The 18,181-nt window shown below is 38.0% G+C and overlaps 1 protein-coding gene across 2 annotated transcripts in view; it reads right to left on the reverse strand.

The window, feature by feature from the left end:
* Positions 1–4,079: 4,079 nt before the first annotated feature.
* PEX7 (peroxisomal biogenesis factor 7) overlaps positions 4,080–18,181 on the reverse strand; it is a 98,951-nt gene continuing 84,849 nt past the window's right edge. For both annotated transcript variants that reach the window (XM_046004093.1, XM_046004092.1), the window contains one exon: positions 4,080–4,557. In XM_046004093.1, the coding sequence (XP_045860049.1) occupies positions 4,489–4,557 (69 nt within the window). In that variant the 3' untranslated portion in view covers positions 4,080–4,488. The remainder of the gene's footprint in view (positions 4,558–18,181) is intronic.

The following is an 18,181-nucleotide window of genomic DNA, read 5'->3' on the forward strand; positions in this document are numbered from 1 at the left end:
CACATGGTGAGCGCCTGCTAACAACCATGTGAATGACTTTGGAAGCTGATCCTTTAGCCCCAGTGGAGCTTCGGATACCTACAGACCCAGGTGACAGCTTCCCTGTGCTGTTCATGACAAAACCGGAGCCAGAACCACTCAGCTAAGTCACCCTTGGGTTCCTGACCTACGGAAACTCTAAAATAAATGTCTGTTATTTTAAGCTGCTATGTTTTGGGGTGCTTGCTATATAGAAATAGGTAACTCATATACCTATTGATAACAATGTATTTCTTTTCACATCAGGACACATAGTTCTACCTTATTCTTTTTGATGATTATTCCACAGTATAACCTTTCTTCTGTAGACAGGTATCTAGATGTCACCAAACAATGATGTAATGAATAACCTTGGACATTTGTTCTTACATTCTCTGTACCTATTTGGGGTGAGAGCATACAGACATGGAATTCTAGAACTGGAACTGCTGAGTCATTTAAATCTTCACTGCCAAACTGCCTTCCAAACAGGTGTATAACAGTGCTCTCCTTTTTTTTTTTTTAAGATTTATTTATCTATTTTAGAGCAAATGAGAGCATGAACATGGAAAGGGCGGTTTAGCAGGGTTGTGGGGGGGCAGAGGGAGAAGAAGAGAGAACCTCAGGCAGACTCCCCTCAAGTGCAGAGCCTGCCCAGGGGATTCATCCCACCACCCCGAGATCATGACCTGAGCTGAAATCAAGAGTTGGACACTCAACCAACTGAGACAGCCAGGCATGCCAACAGTGCTCTCATGTTAACTTAATAATATCAGTATTTTAGTGTTTGCCAAACTGATAAGCAAAAGAACAAAAAACAAACAAACCAAAAAAAAAAAAAAAGTCAAACCAAACAACAACAAAAACAATGGACTCTCATTTTAATTTGCATTTCTTTGTGGTCTATTAGACAAAGTCTGGGCACTTTTTTTGAAGGGGTCTAAGCATTTTCATTTTTACAGCTGTTAATTATCCATTGATATCCTTTGTCCACTTTTATGTTTGGTCATTTTAAGTGATTTTTAGAGAGCTCTTTATAAATTATGGCTATTAATTTGTTACATACGTTGCAACGTTACATACGTTGCTAATGGTATATTTCGCTATTTTAATTTTTGTATGTTGTCAGTCTTTTTCTTTAGTCATTTCTCGTAACTTTCAAATGAGGGGTAAGAATTCGTCAAACCAATGTATATCTGAATCTAATGTAACATTTTGCGTCAACTATCCTTCAATCAAAAGAAATAACAATTCAGTGAACCAAGAGCAGGGCAAACCAGGAACGTGGACTACCTTGGACAAAGACAGAAATGAAAACTTGCATTATTTATACGGGGAGTCTGTGAGCACACCCATGTTGTGGAGCACAAAGTTGGTCATCACGTGGAGGGAAGCAATGCTGCTGAGAGAGGCAGGGGCTAGCCCCAAAGGACCGCAACTGTCTGATTAATGAGTTTAAACTTTTCCTATAGGCGATCCTATACGCAGAGTAAGGTTTTACACTCAAATCGATGTAATCAGATCACATTTTTAGATCTGTCTCCAGCAGCTGTGTTGGGGAGGATGGCTCCGAGGGCACAAAACTAGAAACAGATCCCTCATTTAGGAAGGGACTGTCTGCTGGGATCGTTCAGAGAAAACTTAGTAATGGCTTGATCCAGGGCAGTGGTGGTTGGATTGAAGGGAGGAGACAGAATGGAGACATATTTGGGGGGTTCAAGGGGCAGGACTTATGTGATGCGTCTTGGAGTAGAGAGGTGGGCAAAAGGGAAGGAACAAGAATGGTATTTAAAGCTTTAGCCGGAGCCCCTGGGTGGACAGTACTGGCAACAAATGAGAAAGCATTGGCCAGAGGAGTCCGTTAGGGAGCAAGACCAGTGTGTTTTAGAAGAAAATGAGCACAAAAGCTATGGGAGAGCTGGGTGGGAGAGGCAGGAGATACATATTTGGAAGTTTCCAATAAATACATGGAAATAAAAATTTTGTCTCACTCAAGAAGAGGCCTGCTAAGAAATTAATGAGTTCTTTTTGGGAAGAGCCAAATGATAGCCAAGTTGGTCAGTTATAAAGTGCAAGAGGTATAAGAGACAGTGGGCTCCCAGCCTGGATCTTCTGGGGGTGACATACCTTGGGAGGGTCGCTCCACACCCAGGGTCAGCTTCTTAGCAATTTAGACTTCAGATCCAATCACAGCAGATTCACATTCCATCTCTATATTTGTTGGCTCCTAGACTCCTGAGAGCCTTCTTCTTTGCCTACAAAACTGGGAGGGCTTTCTTGCAGGGACGTTATATAAATCAAAAGGAGTAACATACAGAAATCATCTCCCATTGTGCCCAGATCACAGAAGAAGTTGGAGAGGCAGGCAGGAGGAAAGCTAAGAGCTCACTGGCCAAGAGACCAATGCTGTCCTGAAGCTGCTTGGCTTGGGAACTACGAAGAATTTAAAAATCTTCGGAATTCTCTTCCAGGAGAATCCTGGAATTCCAGGAGAATCCAGCACCTTGCCTTCTAGTTTTCCAATTCTAGCCCCAGGGAACCCACTGGATAAACATTCACCTGCACTCTTTCATACTGAGGAACTCCAAGAACCTGAGTTAAGTATTATGGAGTTAGGGTTCCAGACGTCTCTCACTTCCTCAAAATTGAGGGGGGTAGTGGAAATCAAGAGAGATGTTAGTTTTTAAATCACAAGTATGTGTTTCAAAAGATACATGATAGATTATTTTAATAAAATCTCTGGCATTCTCAAAGGAAAGTAAGTAATTTTGTTTCATTGTAAATGGGCCCTGGGTGAGGCCTTTTTAACAGTCTGTGATAAATCCAGCTGCTAGAAGACCCCCACTGGGAACCTGCTTTTACTGAACTGCGCTTCGTGTGATGCCTCTTGTTCTGGAAGGAACCAAGAAACAGCTCCATTGGCTTTATCATCATGACAGCCCTAAGGATGTGTCCGACCATGTGATCCTTACATTATACTCACGTTATGACAGTTGTGTCCTCTCCCAAAACAATTTGTATTGATTGATCTAAGAACTAAAAAGAGTTGTACTTTTCCCTGAGTGCATTCACTCATGTAACAAAAATTTCTTGAGTTCCTTCTATGCACCAGGTGTGGTACTAGGGCCACACCTGTGACAGGACAAAGTCCTTGCTGTTAGGTCTTGGGCGCCGAATTGTGTACTCAACCAGGCTTCCCATTTTTGCTGCTGGGAGCAACTTTCTAGGACTCTGGAGCACAGATGTTCAAGTCCCACTCATGGCTTCACTTTCTGCTCCTTTTGTTCTCTTATGTGGTCTTGTTTTTGTATGTTGTAAGCTGTCAATTTTTCTTTTTCTGGGACAAATAGACAAATATGTAATGTAAATACATACATTCGACAATATACATATATTCTAATTTTTATTGTGTTACTACAAATATATTTTGCTCTTTAAAATTCTTGAAAACTTGTTAAAATAACAATTTATGCCATTTATATTTTATTGTAATATTATATAAAAATATAAATGTTGTGCAAAGTTGTTTTACTAATTTTTCCCTTTCCACATTTTTTTTTTTTTTAACAGGTCATCTGCACTTAGGGATTTTTCAAGGAGATGTAGGGAGGTACTGACTGAGCAGGATTTATGGCATTACTTAGGGATAGTTTCAAGGGTAACTCCTTGAAACTTATTAATAGGACCTAAGACTTTTTGCTCAGTGACCAGTTTTGTTTTGTTTTTTTTAAATTGATAATGGAGAAGTAGGAAGAGAGAAATAAGGGTGAGGTTGTAACATCTAAAAAGATATGAATAAATGTAAAAAACATGGAAACTTTTAACTCATAGCATTCCATGTTCTTAAAACATGCCACCAGTCCTTGAGATAATCTCATTCAGAACATAGCAGATGCTCAGTAAACACTGCTGAATAAATCAAATCTATATTACAGCCCTGTTACTGAACCACAGATACCTCTATATTATAAATAGTATTGTATTCATATATATATACACACACACACACACACACACACACACAATATTAGAAAAAGCAACCTTGCTAGGATGTCATAAAATCATAAGTAATCAAGAGATATAGTTTATTTTAATTTTTACCAAAAGTAGTGATTATATTTTACATCAAAAATGACAAATTAAAAATGAAATATACCACTATCAATGTAATCTAGAGATCTCCCATATTTTAATCCATTTCACAATACAGAGATCACATTTCAATCAACACTACAAGAGGTACTAGAACATCAATTATTCCTTGGGATTTTAAGAAATATGGCTTATGTACCAGGCTTAAATTGTGGACCCAAGTCTTTATCAGCCTTAAAATGATTCCAGGGTAAATTTTTAAAATTTGAAATCTGAATAGTTCATAAAAGCGTAATATCTACGTTATCAATAGTTAATTTATTTCCTGTTAAGTAGCTCTCAGGCAGTCTCCTTTGTTTCTGACTGGGGGAGTCCATCTCAAGCAGGCATAGTAAGGCAAACAGGATCATATATCTTTATTGTTTCATCCCAAGCACAATCAGCCACCTAGAAAACAAAAAGGGAGTAAGAAGCATAATTTACAAACATTCAAGGTCGGCAGCAAAAGCTGAAGTCATTGAGAGTGGAAGCAGATCACACACGTCAATGTTATTTTAAATAGGAAGAAGGTGTACTTTCCCTCTTAAGGATACACTTCAGGGATAGTTTCCAAATGATGGAAATTGCCTGCAAGGATTTCCTGCCTCACCATGACCTCACACAGTCGCACCTCACCCCAGAACTACATCATCCCTATATGTCTCAAGATAAATGTTGAAAAAACTGGGAACCAAGGCACCATGCTAGATATGGTGGGGATAGAAAGGAGATAAAGTATAGCTCTTGCCTTCACAGAATGGTTTGTTCAAGACCTGTGGTGGGAAGTGCTCTAATAGAGACTCTCAGAGGAGGGACTATCTGAATCCAAGTTGGGTGGTGTCAGAAGTCTTAAGAAATGCTGTGGTATTCACCCTGGCCCTCTTTAGGGGCGGACATGGGTGACAAAGACATTCAAATCTAAAAAGTCATAAAAACATGAAGGGAGGAAAGGCCATGGTGCTCAGGAACTGGGTGTTAAAAGGTTTGTGAGTATAGCAATGTCTCAGAGTCCAAGATTAATATATAAAATCAAGTGTAGGGGCACCTGGGTGGCTCAGTTAGTTAAGGGTCTGCCTTCAGCTCAGGTCATGATCACGGAGTCCTGGGATCAACCCTGCTTCTTCCTCTTCCAACTCCCCCTACTTATGCTCTCCTCCCTTCCCCCACGCCCATCAAATAAATAAATAAAATCTTAAAAAAATAAAATCAATTGTATCAAATAACAAAGTACTTAGTAACACATTTACTTTTTTAATATTTTATTTATTTGTTTGACAGACAGAGATTACAAGTAGGCAGAGAGGCAGGCAGAGAGAGAGGAGGAAGCAGGCTCTCCGCGGAGCAGAGAGCCCAATGCGGGGCTCGATCCCAAGACTCTGGGATCATGACCTGAGCCGAAGGCAGAGGCTTTAACCCACTGAGCCACCCAGGTGCCCCTTTAGTAACACATTTAATAAAAGACATGCAAAACAGCCACACTATAAACAAAAACACTGCTCAGAGAAATTGAAGAGGCTAAATAAATGAGGAAATATGTTCAAAGCTTCAATAATGTTCCAAATTTAATTCTCCCCCACAAAATTTATAAGTAATTCATGATCTCAGCAGACTTTTTAATGAAAATGGACAAGGTGACTTTTAAAGTTTATGTGAAAATGCCCAGGACCTAGAATAGCCTAAAGAATCTTGAAAATGAACAGCAAAAATGTACTTATACTTACTACCTGATTCAAGACTAACCATAAAATTGTAGTAATCAAAACAGTGCAATGTTGGTATAAGGATATACAAGTAGATCAAGGAACAGAACAGAGTTCAGGAATAGACCCCACACTTTTCATCCAATGTACCAAAACAATTCAACAGGAAAAGGAGGTCTTTACAACTAATAATGCTAGAAATGGATTATCCATATGGGGGAAAAAATGATCCTCAGCCCCAACTTCACACCAGAAACAAAAAGTAATTTCAGGGAGATGAGCCATGAACCTAAATCTAAAAGCTAAAGATATAAAACTTTGAGAAGAAAACATAGAATATATTCTCAATCTGAAGATAGGTGAAGATTTTTTAGACAGGACACAGAAAGCACAAAAATTTGCTAGGTGCAATTGAAAATGAAACTTTTGCTCCTCAAAAGACACCATTAAGAAAATAAATAGGTAAGACACAGAATGGGAGGAAATGCTCCCAAAACCAATGCATCTGACAACATGTATCCAGAATAAAATATAAAGAACTGTAACTCAATAATGAAAAGACAACGAAATTAAAAACAGGCAAAAGCCTTTACTAACAGACAGAAAAAGATATATGACCAATAAACAGATAAAAAAAATAAAATATTCAACATCATTAGGCACCAGGGAAACGCAAATAAATACCATACGGCCACAGACTCAGGAGAAGGGCTAAAATCAAGGGCAGACGGTATCAAATGTCAGCAGGGATGCCGGGCAGCTGTAACTTGCATACGCAGCTGCTACAACCACTTTGGGAAACTGGCTGTTTCTATGAAGTTAATCATATACCTATCTTTAAACTCAGTGATTCCACTGAGTTTTAGATTCTAGAGGTTTATCCTAGACAAATGAAAATGGCTTTATGTAACAATGCATAGCAAGAATGCTCACAGCAACGTCATCCACCATAGCACAACCCCGAAACAACCAAAATCTCCCTGGACAAGAGAAGGTAACAAACTGTAATAAATTCCTGCGGCAGAGCATTACAGAGCAACACGCAGAGGGCGCTATCAATACGCTCAACAACAGGGATGACTCTCACAGACATTACATTGAGTGAAAGAAGCCAAAAACAAGAGTAACTTGTTTCCAAGTTATATATTCCATCATATATGTTTGAAAACAGTTGAAACTTAATCTAAGATTAAAAAATAAACAAACAGGGCAGTGTTTTGTCTTGTTTCTTCAGCTGGAGGTTGAGGTGGGACTAGGGGGAGGCTGGACAGAGACAGAAGAGAAGTTTGGAGGAAGAGACAAATGTTCTATATTGTGATGGGTGTAGATTGCACAGTGTACCTGTCTATCAAAACACAGATCTAAGACTTATACATTTGGATGTATATAACTGATACCTAAATCTAGTAAGAATAATAAAGACACTAATAATAGTAACTGAATGGAGGTGGGGCATGAGTAGAGGGATAAATAAAACAAGGATGTTGATAATCGTTGAAGTTGGGTAAGGGAAGAAGTTCATTATCCTATTCTATTAACTTTTAATATGTGTGAAATTTTTCACAATAAAAAAAAAAACCAAAATATAGACAGTGACATGAAGGATGAAGTGGCATGAGAGATTTTGACTGAAATTATTTGCACTCTATTTCCTACCTGTAATGGTTAAAAAGGCTCAGGGTTTCACAAAGGAACTCATAGTCTTAGTGCACAGTCAAATTATCGGGCTGTCACCGTGTATAAGAACCACTCATATTGATCTGAACACATTAACTCCTTATCACTCGCTAACAGTATTTTAGATCACAATCCACACTGAGAGGGCAGTAGAGACGTAAGCGTTAAACACCAGACTCTTCAAGATCTGATTGCTACCTACTTCTTTGTTTCTTACTGCACGGGGCTCACTCCCCGCCTCTCGTTCATGCCTCTGTGCTCTTGTCCTTTCACCGATCCCCTTCCCTGAGTCACCTCTCTTCTCCCTCCCTGCCTCTATCCCCCTCACCTTGTTCTGCCTGGAGAGGATACCTCTCTCTGAAGAACCGGGCTAGCATCACTCCCTCTATGAAGTCATTCACAGCACCTAGGCTATTCGGCTGTACTTATTTATTGACATGTGTGTCTTCGGCTCCTTGAAGGCACAGACCCTGTCTTGCTACAACATAGTAATGACTCAATAAGTATTAGCTCGAAGAATGTATTTTGCAGACTAAGACTGCAGAGAATAACGGTTTCTCATATTCATACTGAAGCAGCAGAGCTGGAGCCAGAACCAGAATCAGTTGAGTCTGTTCACCAGAAAAAAGTGCCTCATTAAGGCAAACTGACATTCATTATCTGCCTAATCCTGCCTTTGAAAGTGTTTATATCATGGGACACAAAGATTATATTAATTTACCCCTGTCTCATCTGTGTATATTTTTTCCAAGTGCTAGATCTTTCCATATGTTATTTACTCAGAACTTAAATAACTAACAAGTATCTAGGCCAATGAATCAACAAATGTTCAAAATCTATGAATTAACTGGTAAAACCAAGAAGATCTCAAACGGCAACGATATGTAATTATGAATAGTTGATTCAAATTAACGCAAATAGTATTTTTTCATCAACTCATTAACTAAACTCTGGCTAGTGCCACAAGTTTAGAAAAGCTTACGATAAAAAAAAATAATAATAAGGTAAGACGTAAAGCCCTCTACGAAACTAACAGAGAGGTGCCTGACTCTCCAAGATAGGCACAGTGGACTTCCTGGTAAGGAAAGATGGTGGTGTGGTCCCTGGCAGTGGTGGGCAGGGCTCTAGGGCCTCTGCAGGCTCTGCTTCCCACTTAATTCTGTGGTTGAGAGTAAACACAAGGCTCTATCTTAATGTACCCCTACTACCCATCTGAGGCCAGTCTGAAAGACATTAAAAAAAAAAAAAGACTTTAAAAATAAACGTCAACAAAAAGACTGAAAGAGAAGTATAGTGAATGGCATGAAAATAAACAATCTCCTTCTGAGGATGAGACAGACTCATTCTTCAGCGGGTCAAACAAAGCGAGGAATCTTTCCTAGCTCCTCTCCTACTTCTTCACGACAAAAGCCATCTTTCTGTCCCATCTGCAGGAATACACTCCTAGCTACGAAGACTCAAGGCCAGACTCAGGATGGAGAAGGAGAAGAGATAATAGAGTGTCTCCTTTCTCATCTATGGAAGATCCTCTTTCTCAGTTTCAGTCTCCCACACAGGGACTCACTTCTTTGCCCGTGACCTTGCTGTCAGGAAAAACTGAAAGACTGCCATCAGCAAAAAGACTGCTGGGTGTTGTGTCAGTGAAATGCTGGCACTGTCCTAGGGCCCCACAGGGTTACCTCATTCTGTGGGGGTCTATGCCTTTCCCTGTCTTTGACCGGATTATTTTACAACTCTGTAAGTTATAGAAAACTGATAGTAATCAAATGATTCTCACCCATTAAAGTTGCAAAGGAATGTCATCCTGTTGAGATGCAACTGACGCTTCCCCTTGTCCCTCAGAAATCATTCCAAATATTACATTTTACAGCCCTGTGGCTATTGCCCAGTTCTGCCCCCATGAGGTAAATTCATTTCAGCCTTCAGGGATTGCCTGTTTCTTTTTTTTGGTTCGTCGGAATTAGTTATAAAATCTTTCATGAGTTACATAAATCCTGGATTTATGTTCATTATGTTCATGACACACTTATGTAAGAGTCATGATCGCTATTTTGAAAATCATCCTTTAACATGGCTCCCCATCCAGGGATATAGCTTATTTATTTCAACAGGGAAATCAGTATTTCTGTGGAACAAAATAACCCTTGCTTTCTCACAGGAGATGACACAGTAACAGAAAAGCCATTTCATTTAAAAGAACAAACACGAAATGGAGAGAATGGGCAGATAATTATACTAGGGAAAAAAAGTGAAGAATAATTGCTAAAATTGGGCATGAAATTGAGCTCTACATCTCCCGGCAGCAAAGGTTAAAAAAAAAAAAAAAAGCAAACAATAATGTAAGAAATGCAAATATCACAATCAGTTTACCAGTTCATCAGAAGAGATCAAGTTTTTCCTAGCACATCCCTGATTATAAAAGAAATATATAATATGCTTCCATTATAAAAGTCATTCAGTGCTAAAAGAGTGGTTTTACAAGAGATAAAAAGTCATTCTTCATGCGACTGTTTTAAAAATAAACATCTTATGCCATAGTTTCACATTTATTTGAAATAAAAGTTTCAAATCTGGTGTGCCGATGTGTAGTAGAAGATAGTGAATTGGGGGGAGGACTCAGAAAAAAAAAACACATGACTGAACCATCTCCAGAGAACAACAGTAGCCCTTCCTGAAGCATTCCTGCCCCCAAAGCTTGTGTAGCTTCCTGATCCTGTTCTGTGTGAGGGAGTAGCCAGAATTTCTACATAAAACACATAAGAAAATTTTATTAATCATGTAGGCTGTGTAAGCTATGGTTAAAACCAATAGTTGATTTATTTTTTTTTTAATTTGGTATTTGCACCCTGCTGAGTTCTAAATGGGCTTAAGTGGTTTATAGATTAATGCACAGGGCCAAATAAATACAGATTCAGGGGAAAATATCTGTTTTAAAGGGAACAAATGGAGCAAAAGCTTTCAGGCATCAGAGCTGAGCACATCACAACACTTAGAGAATAAATCAGGCTCTGGGCTTTATGGTAACTAGGGAGAAAATGAGAGCATACTGGGTAATATGCTTTCTGTTTTCTAACAACATGCACATATGGATGTAAACATTTTTGTGTAATTAAACCTGAATAGGATTTTCAGCAATTACACATCTTGGTTAAACCTGTATTCTCATGTTTTGTATAGTAAACCTTCAGTAAATACTGTTGAATGAATGAATGAGTGAGTAGGTGAATCCAGATATGAGTAGTGGTTTTCCTCCTCCAAAGATTTTCTGGAGTAGGGTCTCACCCATGGTAAGGAGCACCTGGTCAGGTGTGAGTCAGCGACCTAGGTGAGGGCAACAAGTTGTACGGGAATGGGGAATATATGGGAATGCGGAATATATGGGATTGCTGAGCGTCACGAATGTTATTTAAAGAGATTTCACAGGGAGCCTTCTTTTCTATCCCAGAAGCTCTTAGTCCAACATTCCTCTGCACTACAAAGCTATCTAAAACATAATTCATATATATAATGCATATTCATATTCATCCATTTATTTAACAAATATTTGTCGAGTATATCTTCTGTCAGAAGCATGTGGAGGATACTACAGTAAACAAGATGGTGCTGGTGTCTGACCCCACAGATCTAGAGTCCAGCAAAGAGATGGATAAATAGACAGCCACAATGCAGAGAAATATGGCCAATGACAGAAGAATTATAAGGCCCAAAGAAGTAGGGGGTCACTATAACCAAATGTGAGGAAAGTGGATATCATCTAACCTGTGGCTTAAAGGAGAAGGATGCCTCCGCCAGACAGCATTTGGTGCTGCTATTGCTTGGAGGGGAGGAAGGGGTGGGGGACAGCCACTGGAGAGAAGGAAAGTGCTCTAGGCAGTAGAATAAATAAGAATAAGAATAAACAAATAAATAAGAATAAGAATAAACAAAGACCTAAAAGTTCTAGCTTTAAAACAACTAAATTGCTCTGTAACTCCTCAGGTGAAACCCTTAATCTTTGGAGACAGGCTTTTTCTCTTACTTGTGCCTAACTCCCATCTAGGGTTTCTTGAGGGCTGGCTGCCAAGGCCTACCTTGTTTGACCCTCTCCCCTGACCGTGACTGTGCACGTGGATACCACAGAGCAGAACTCTACTTCTTCTGTCCAAGGATATTCAAGTGGAAAATGTATTCTATAACCTGCACGCCTCTGCTGTAGTACATGTCATCCCTATGCTCTCTGAATTTCCTTTCATCTCACATCAAAATGCAAATCTTTTTATTAAAACTCAGAATTAAAGTTACCAACATTATAGGAAAAATGGTTTGTCAAAATGTTACGTTTCTTTACTTATAAATCTTGACAGAATCTTGTTACTATTTTTGAAATCTTCTATCTTCTAGGTAGTGAACAACAACTAATAGGATAAAATTCCATATAAGTTCGATTTTTAGTTATTTCATTTTCACTTTTAATAGCAAAACAAACATTCCTGTTTTAAGGAAAAGTACACTAATTAGAAATATGAATTTCTCGCTATGTCAATTCTTTAAAAAATATAATGAAGGCTTCTTGAAAAATGGCATAGAAATTTCTTATCACTCTCAATTTTGGAGACAACTGTTTTTGCCCTTGGGAAATTTGTTCAATTTACTGTAATTATCTGCATGACATGTGGCCTTTTTAGTAAAAATGAACAAGAGGAACAGGCAGAAGGATGAAGAGAGAATGAAAGAAATCCCTAACAGTCAAGTCTAAATTTGGAAAAGGCAGCCCAGTTATTATGTTGCAGTGTATTAAATTACGGGCTAAAGCAAGAACAGGTTTTACCTATTCAACCAACTTCCAGGAGGAAGTGACTATAAAGAATATGGCTTATTATGTTAGTGATTATGGAGTTTTGAGTAAAAGTAAGGAAAGAGTTGATTGATTACTAAACATCCTTTTCATTCATTCATTCATTCATTCATTCAATATTTATTGAGTACATATTTATCAGGTAGTTTGTATTAATCTACTCTCTATCTCCTGGCACAGAGCTGGCACTCAAATAATTACTGAAGCAAAAAATAAATGGAGAGAAGGAAGAGAAGAACTTGTACTGGACTCTGAAAGGCAGAAATACTTTGTCCCCACAGAAGTGGGGAAGAGTGAAAGAAATAGTGGCAAACACAAGGAGATGACAAATAACAAAATATAATTGGTATATAACAGAGGGATTACATGGGATGGTGGGAAATAAAATTAGAAAGCAATACAGATTATAGTGAATCTTAAAAGCAACATTAAAAATTCAGACTCAGGGCACCTGGGTGGCTCAGTCAGTTAAGCATCTGATTCTTGATTTTGGCTCAGGTTGTGATCTTGGGGTCCTGGGATTGAGTCCCACCTCTGGCTCCCTGCTCAGCAGGGAATCTACTTGCAATTCTCTCCTTCTCCTTCTGCCCCTCCTGCTTATTCTCTCTCAAACAAATTAATTTTTAAAAAGTCCCTTATTGAAATACAAATCAAAACCACAATGAGATACCACCTCCCACCAGTCAGAATGGCTAAAATTAACAAGTAAGGAAACGACAGATGCTGGCAAGGATGTGGAGAAAGGGGAACCCTCCTAGACTATTGGCGGGAATGCAAGCTGGTGCAACCACTCTGGAAAACAGCATGGAGGTTCCTCAAAAAGTTGAAAATAGGCCTACCCTTTGACCCAGCAATCGCACTACTGGGTATCTTAAAGATACAAAGGTAGTAATCTGAAGGGGCACGTGCACCCGAATGTTTATAGTAGCAATGTCCATAACAGCCAAACTATAGAAAGAACATAGATGTCCATCAACAGATGAATGGATAAAGAAGATGTGGTATATATATACAATGGAATACTATGCAGCCATCAAAAGAAATGAAATCTTGCCATTTGCAACGACATGGATGGAACTAGAGGGTATTACACTGAGCGAAATAAGTCAATCAGAGAAAGATAATTATCATATGATCTCCCTGATATGAGAAATTTGAGAGGCAACATGGGGGTTTTGAGGGGTAAGGAAAGAAAAAATTAAACAAGATGGGATTGGGAAGGAGACAAACCATAAGAGACTCTTAATCTCACAAAACAAACTGAGGGTTGCTGGGGGAAGGGGGTTAGGGAGAAGGTGGTTGGGTTATGGACATTGGGGAGGGTATGTGCTATGGTGAATGCTGTGAAGTGTGTAAACATGGCGATTCACAGGACATATACCCCTGGGGGTAATAATACATTATGTGTTAATAAAAATAATTTTAAAAATTTTAAAAAGTCTCTTATTAAAGACATATAATTTATCTAGAATTCTGCATATTAAAAATTATTTTTCCTCTGTGTATCACACAAAAATACATACACAGTTGTTGCCATGCAAATGTAATTGTTACCATTTTATTTTCTAACCTGATTACTGGCATCTACATGGTATTCATTTTTGCACATTTATTTTTACTGATCTTATTGAACTCATAATTTTTAATAGGTTTAAAGTTGATTTTCTGGTTTATAACACTGACAATCATATGGAGTTGATATGAATACCTTTGTCAGTATTTCTACCTTTTAAAGATATTTATGTATCATTTTATTTTCTTCTATTACTAATTGGCTATGCCTTTTAGAACCATGTTGATTATCCTAGTGAAGATGGTAATTCTCATCTTGTTCCTACTTTTAATGAAGCCACTGACGATTTCAGGTCAAGAACTAACAAAATTAGATTTGTATTGTGGAAAGCTCTCCCCAGAAGCAGCGCTGAGAATCAGTGGAATGATGAAAGGGGTTTAGAGACCAGTTAGGAGACTACTGCAGCAACCATGGCAGAGATGCTAATAAATGCTTATCTAAGGCAGGGGAACTAGAAGGCAATGGTCCAGATTTCGGAGATACTGGTGAGGAGAAATTTATAAACTTGATGCCCACTTGAATTTAGGAGACAAGCAAACTAGGATGACTCCTCAGGTCTGGTCCATCATAAAATCAATTGAGCAGTTAGGAATACTGGAGGAAAAATAAGACATCTATTGCAACCACACAGTAAATGCAACTGGATAAATGGGACAAGGATTACTAGCATATAATTAACTGAATTGGATATTAAAGGATGTCTACTTTTGTATGGATGGTAAGGAAGAAACTTGAAGATGAAGACATTTGGCAAAGTGGTAAAGCTGAGGTTAGTATAGTTAGCATTAAAGCAATAGGATGAGAAGATTTTTCCTAAACAAATCTAAATTCTATAGTTAAAGAGGAAGGAAGTCTGGAAAAAGGCTAACTTGGTTTTCAGGAGTTTTCTGGTGACTTTCTGCCTTGACTTCAATTGACTGATGAAAGGGAGACAGATACAAGGGTGTAAAAAGAATGTTTCTGAGAGAGTAAAAACAACAGGCAAATCTACTAATTCTTGGTGCCTAATAGTGGAAGAAAAGCCAAGTTTGCTGGTAGGGAGATAGGACAATGAGGTCAAGTGAGTTTTGAAAATAGAGAACAGAACTTGCTGAACATCTAAAGCACAGTGTATATCTGAGGAAGCAAAGACCTAGATGAGGAAGCCAGTGAGAAAATCAGGAACCCACTGGAAAGGGGAGAAACAGAGATAGAACATAACTATTGCGAGGTGACAGAGATGGAAGAAAATATTCATTCTTGTCTATTTTTACAATGAAGTAGCAAGTGAGGTTATGTGTCCAGAGTGTTAATGATATTGTGGGAGGCTGAGAAAAGATGGTATAAAGAATGGGCTAGAAAATCAAAATGAATGCAAACGTAAGTTGAGTAGGACCAAGAGCCCAGATGAAATTTTTGTGAAGAATTAATTTGTAGTGTGCCAAATCAGCATTTTTCCTTGGTTTCTAAGAAGCAATGACAATGAGTAAGAAAGTGGGTGATTCAGGATTGGGAGCTGAGGCAGCAGAGACTAAGAAGTCAGTAATTCTGGAAGTTCTTACTGCAAGGGTTGTCCATGAAGCACAGCAGGCAATAGGTTAACACATCCGCCTTTGGGATGCACCAAGGTTCTACCAATCTGAGCCTAGGAATGTTTTACAGCTGGGGGAAAACAGGCCCTTGTTATATAATTTTCAGCTAAAAATCACACAATTCTAAAAGCATTGACGAGGAAACAATAGAGACCAACGTCTGAGGACACTGGATGCTTCTGGCACATGTTCTTTTCAGCTCTAAAGCTAGTCCGTGACAGAAGCAGAAAATATCACCTCATATAAAAGGTGAAAAGGATTTACTTATCTTAACTAATAATAATGCTGGTCTTCTTTTAAAATTGAATTTTCCACTTCATACTGAGAATTTCAAAACATTTTTCTCCACTGTCAACCCATAAAGCTGGTATCTAAGACTGTGGGAAAAGAGATTTGAATCAAAACATGAGCTGAGGGGTGCCTGGGTGGCTCAGTGGATTAGGCCGCTGCCTTCGGCTCAGGTCATGATCTCGGGGTCCTGGGATCGAGCCCCGCGTCGGGCTCTCTGCTCCACGGGGAGCCTGCTTCCTCCTCTCTCTCTGCCTGCCTCTCTGCCTACTTGTGATCTCTCTCTCTCTGTCAAATAAATAAATAAAATCTTAAAAAAAAAAAAAAAAAAAAAAAAAAAAAAACATGAGCTGAATTTTTAAAAGATGCCTAATTTTTAAAAAATTTCCTTTTAGGGGCACCTGGTGGCTCAGTGGGTTAAGCCTCTGCCTTCGGCTCAGGTCATGATGCCAGGGTCCTGGGATTGAGCCCCGCACTAGGCTCTCTACTCAGCAGGAGCCTGCTTCTCCCCCTCTCTCTCTGCCTGCCTCTCTGCTTACTTGTGATCTCTCTCTGTCAAATAAATAAATAAAATGTTTAAAAAATTTTTTTCTTTAAAATTTTTTTTTTAATTGAGATTAACTAACATATAACATTACATTAGTTTTAGGTGTATAACATAATGTTTCAATTACATATATATTGTTAACATTTTTTTCTACTCAAATGTCAACAAAGTCAAAGATACTTTTAAAAACACATCTGTGGAGTTTAAATCAAAGCCAAATCTAAGCGTCTTCCATTGAAACAAAATGAAAATATACAATTTTTTTTTGCGTTATTTAAAAAAAAATCTTTATAGTGCATACATGTTCCTAGCATGGATAGTCTAGGATATGCACTCATTAAAGATTGTATTTACCAAGAATTTTAGGAGTCCCACAACTATGAAAAATATGCATATATATATGGAAACTACTGGAAGAATAGTTACTTTTAGGAAAGTTGGGGAGGGGCAATATGTGGAAGGAAGCATGAGAAAACTTTCTGGGATTTGGTAGGGTTCTATATCTTAACCTGAATGGTTAAGTGTGGTCATTTCTTGAAAACTTATTGAGCTGCTCACTTTAAAAATGTGTATTTTCCAGCAAGGTTGTTACACTTCAAATAAAAATTTCTAAAAAAAAGACTGAAAAGAAACATATTATTGTGGTATAACAGAGATTCTAAAGTGGCAGCGCCATGGATAATCTTTTCTCTTTCTTCTGAATTTAATTTCCCAATTTCATCATGAGAAAAAAAGATCAACTTTATTAAACATACAGAGATTCTATTTCAGAATGAATTACTAATCTACTTTAAAAGAGATTAAAAGAGAAATAACTGTCTCCCAAAAGGCATGTGTAACAATATGTAAACCTATATCCAGATTATAAATACTAAATTAAATATCAGTGAGCATGCAAAGAAGTAGAATTGATAACTGCAGAACACAAAGTCAGGAATTCTAAAAATATATTAATACAGAAAATCCCAATTATACAAATGGGTATATTACAGGTCCAGAATCATATGCCTAAAAACAGGAAAACGGTATCTGATTTAGAAATAATAAGAACAGGAGAGAAAAGAGAAAATGCCAGGGCTGTACAAATCATGATCAGAGGAAAAAAATCAAAGAAATATTTTCAGAACTGAAAGGTAACTTCAGCCTGGTTAACAAGAGAGGGGATAGAGCATTTCTCAGCAATTATCCTCAAAGAATGACCCTAGATACTTATTTGTCAAGTTTTAAACCTTTAAAGACAAGATCTTACGTCTGTCAAGAAGAAAGGAGGTATAAGAATGCTTTTGGATCTCATTTTTCAGATCTCTAAGAAAGAAGAAGCTAAAAAGAAAAAAGGAATTATAAATATAAGAACTCAGATAAATCTCTTTTAAGATAGAGGATATATTAAGACACAAAGACCTAAAGTAACACCAGCAAAGTCCAGCAGCTGTTAAGATCACAAGAGACAACAAGTTTTTGAAAACAGATGGAAAGGTACTTTCTCAAAGGTGAGAGGAAGATACTTTCTAACAGAATAAAATATGGACAAAGGGTGAAATCAAAATGTAATCAGCAAACTTAACCACATATTGTTAAACTAAAGGATAAATGTCAAAAATAACTTAAACTACAAACTATACCAACAAAAGGTTATTGTGAAAAATTTTAAATGGTTACAAATTCTTTGCAGCTACTCCCATCAAGAAGTGGAGTCTATTTTTCTTACTCTTTGAATCTGAGCTGGCCTCATGACTTACTTTGCAACAGATGGACTGCTGCGTGAATTTCTAAGTCTAGTACTGGAGATGCCTGGCAGCTTTTACTCTTGCCTTGTTGGAAACCTATAACCACTAAGTAAAG

The sequence above is a fragment of the Meles meles genome, chromosome 5, assembly GCF_922984935.1.
Source record: "Meles meles chromosome 5, mMelMel3.1 paternal haplotype, whole genome shotgun sequence".
NCBI classification, from domain to species: domain Eukaryota; kingdom Metazoa; phylum Chordata; class Mammalia; order Carnivora; family Mustelidae; genus Meles; species Meles meles.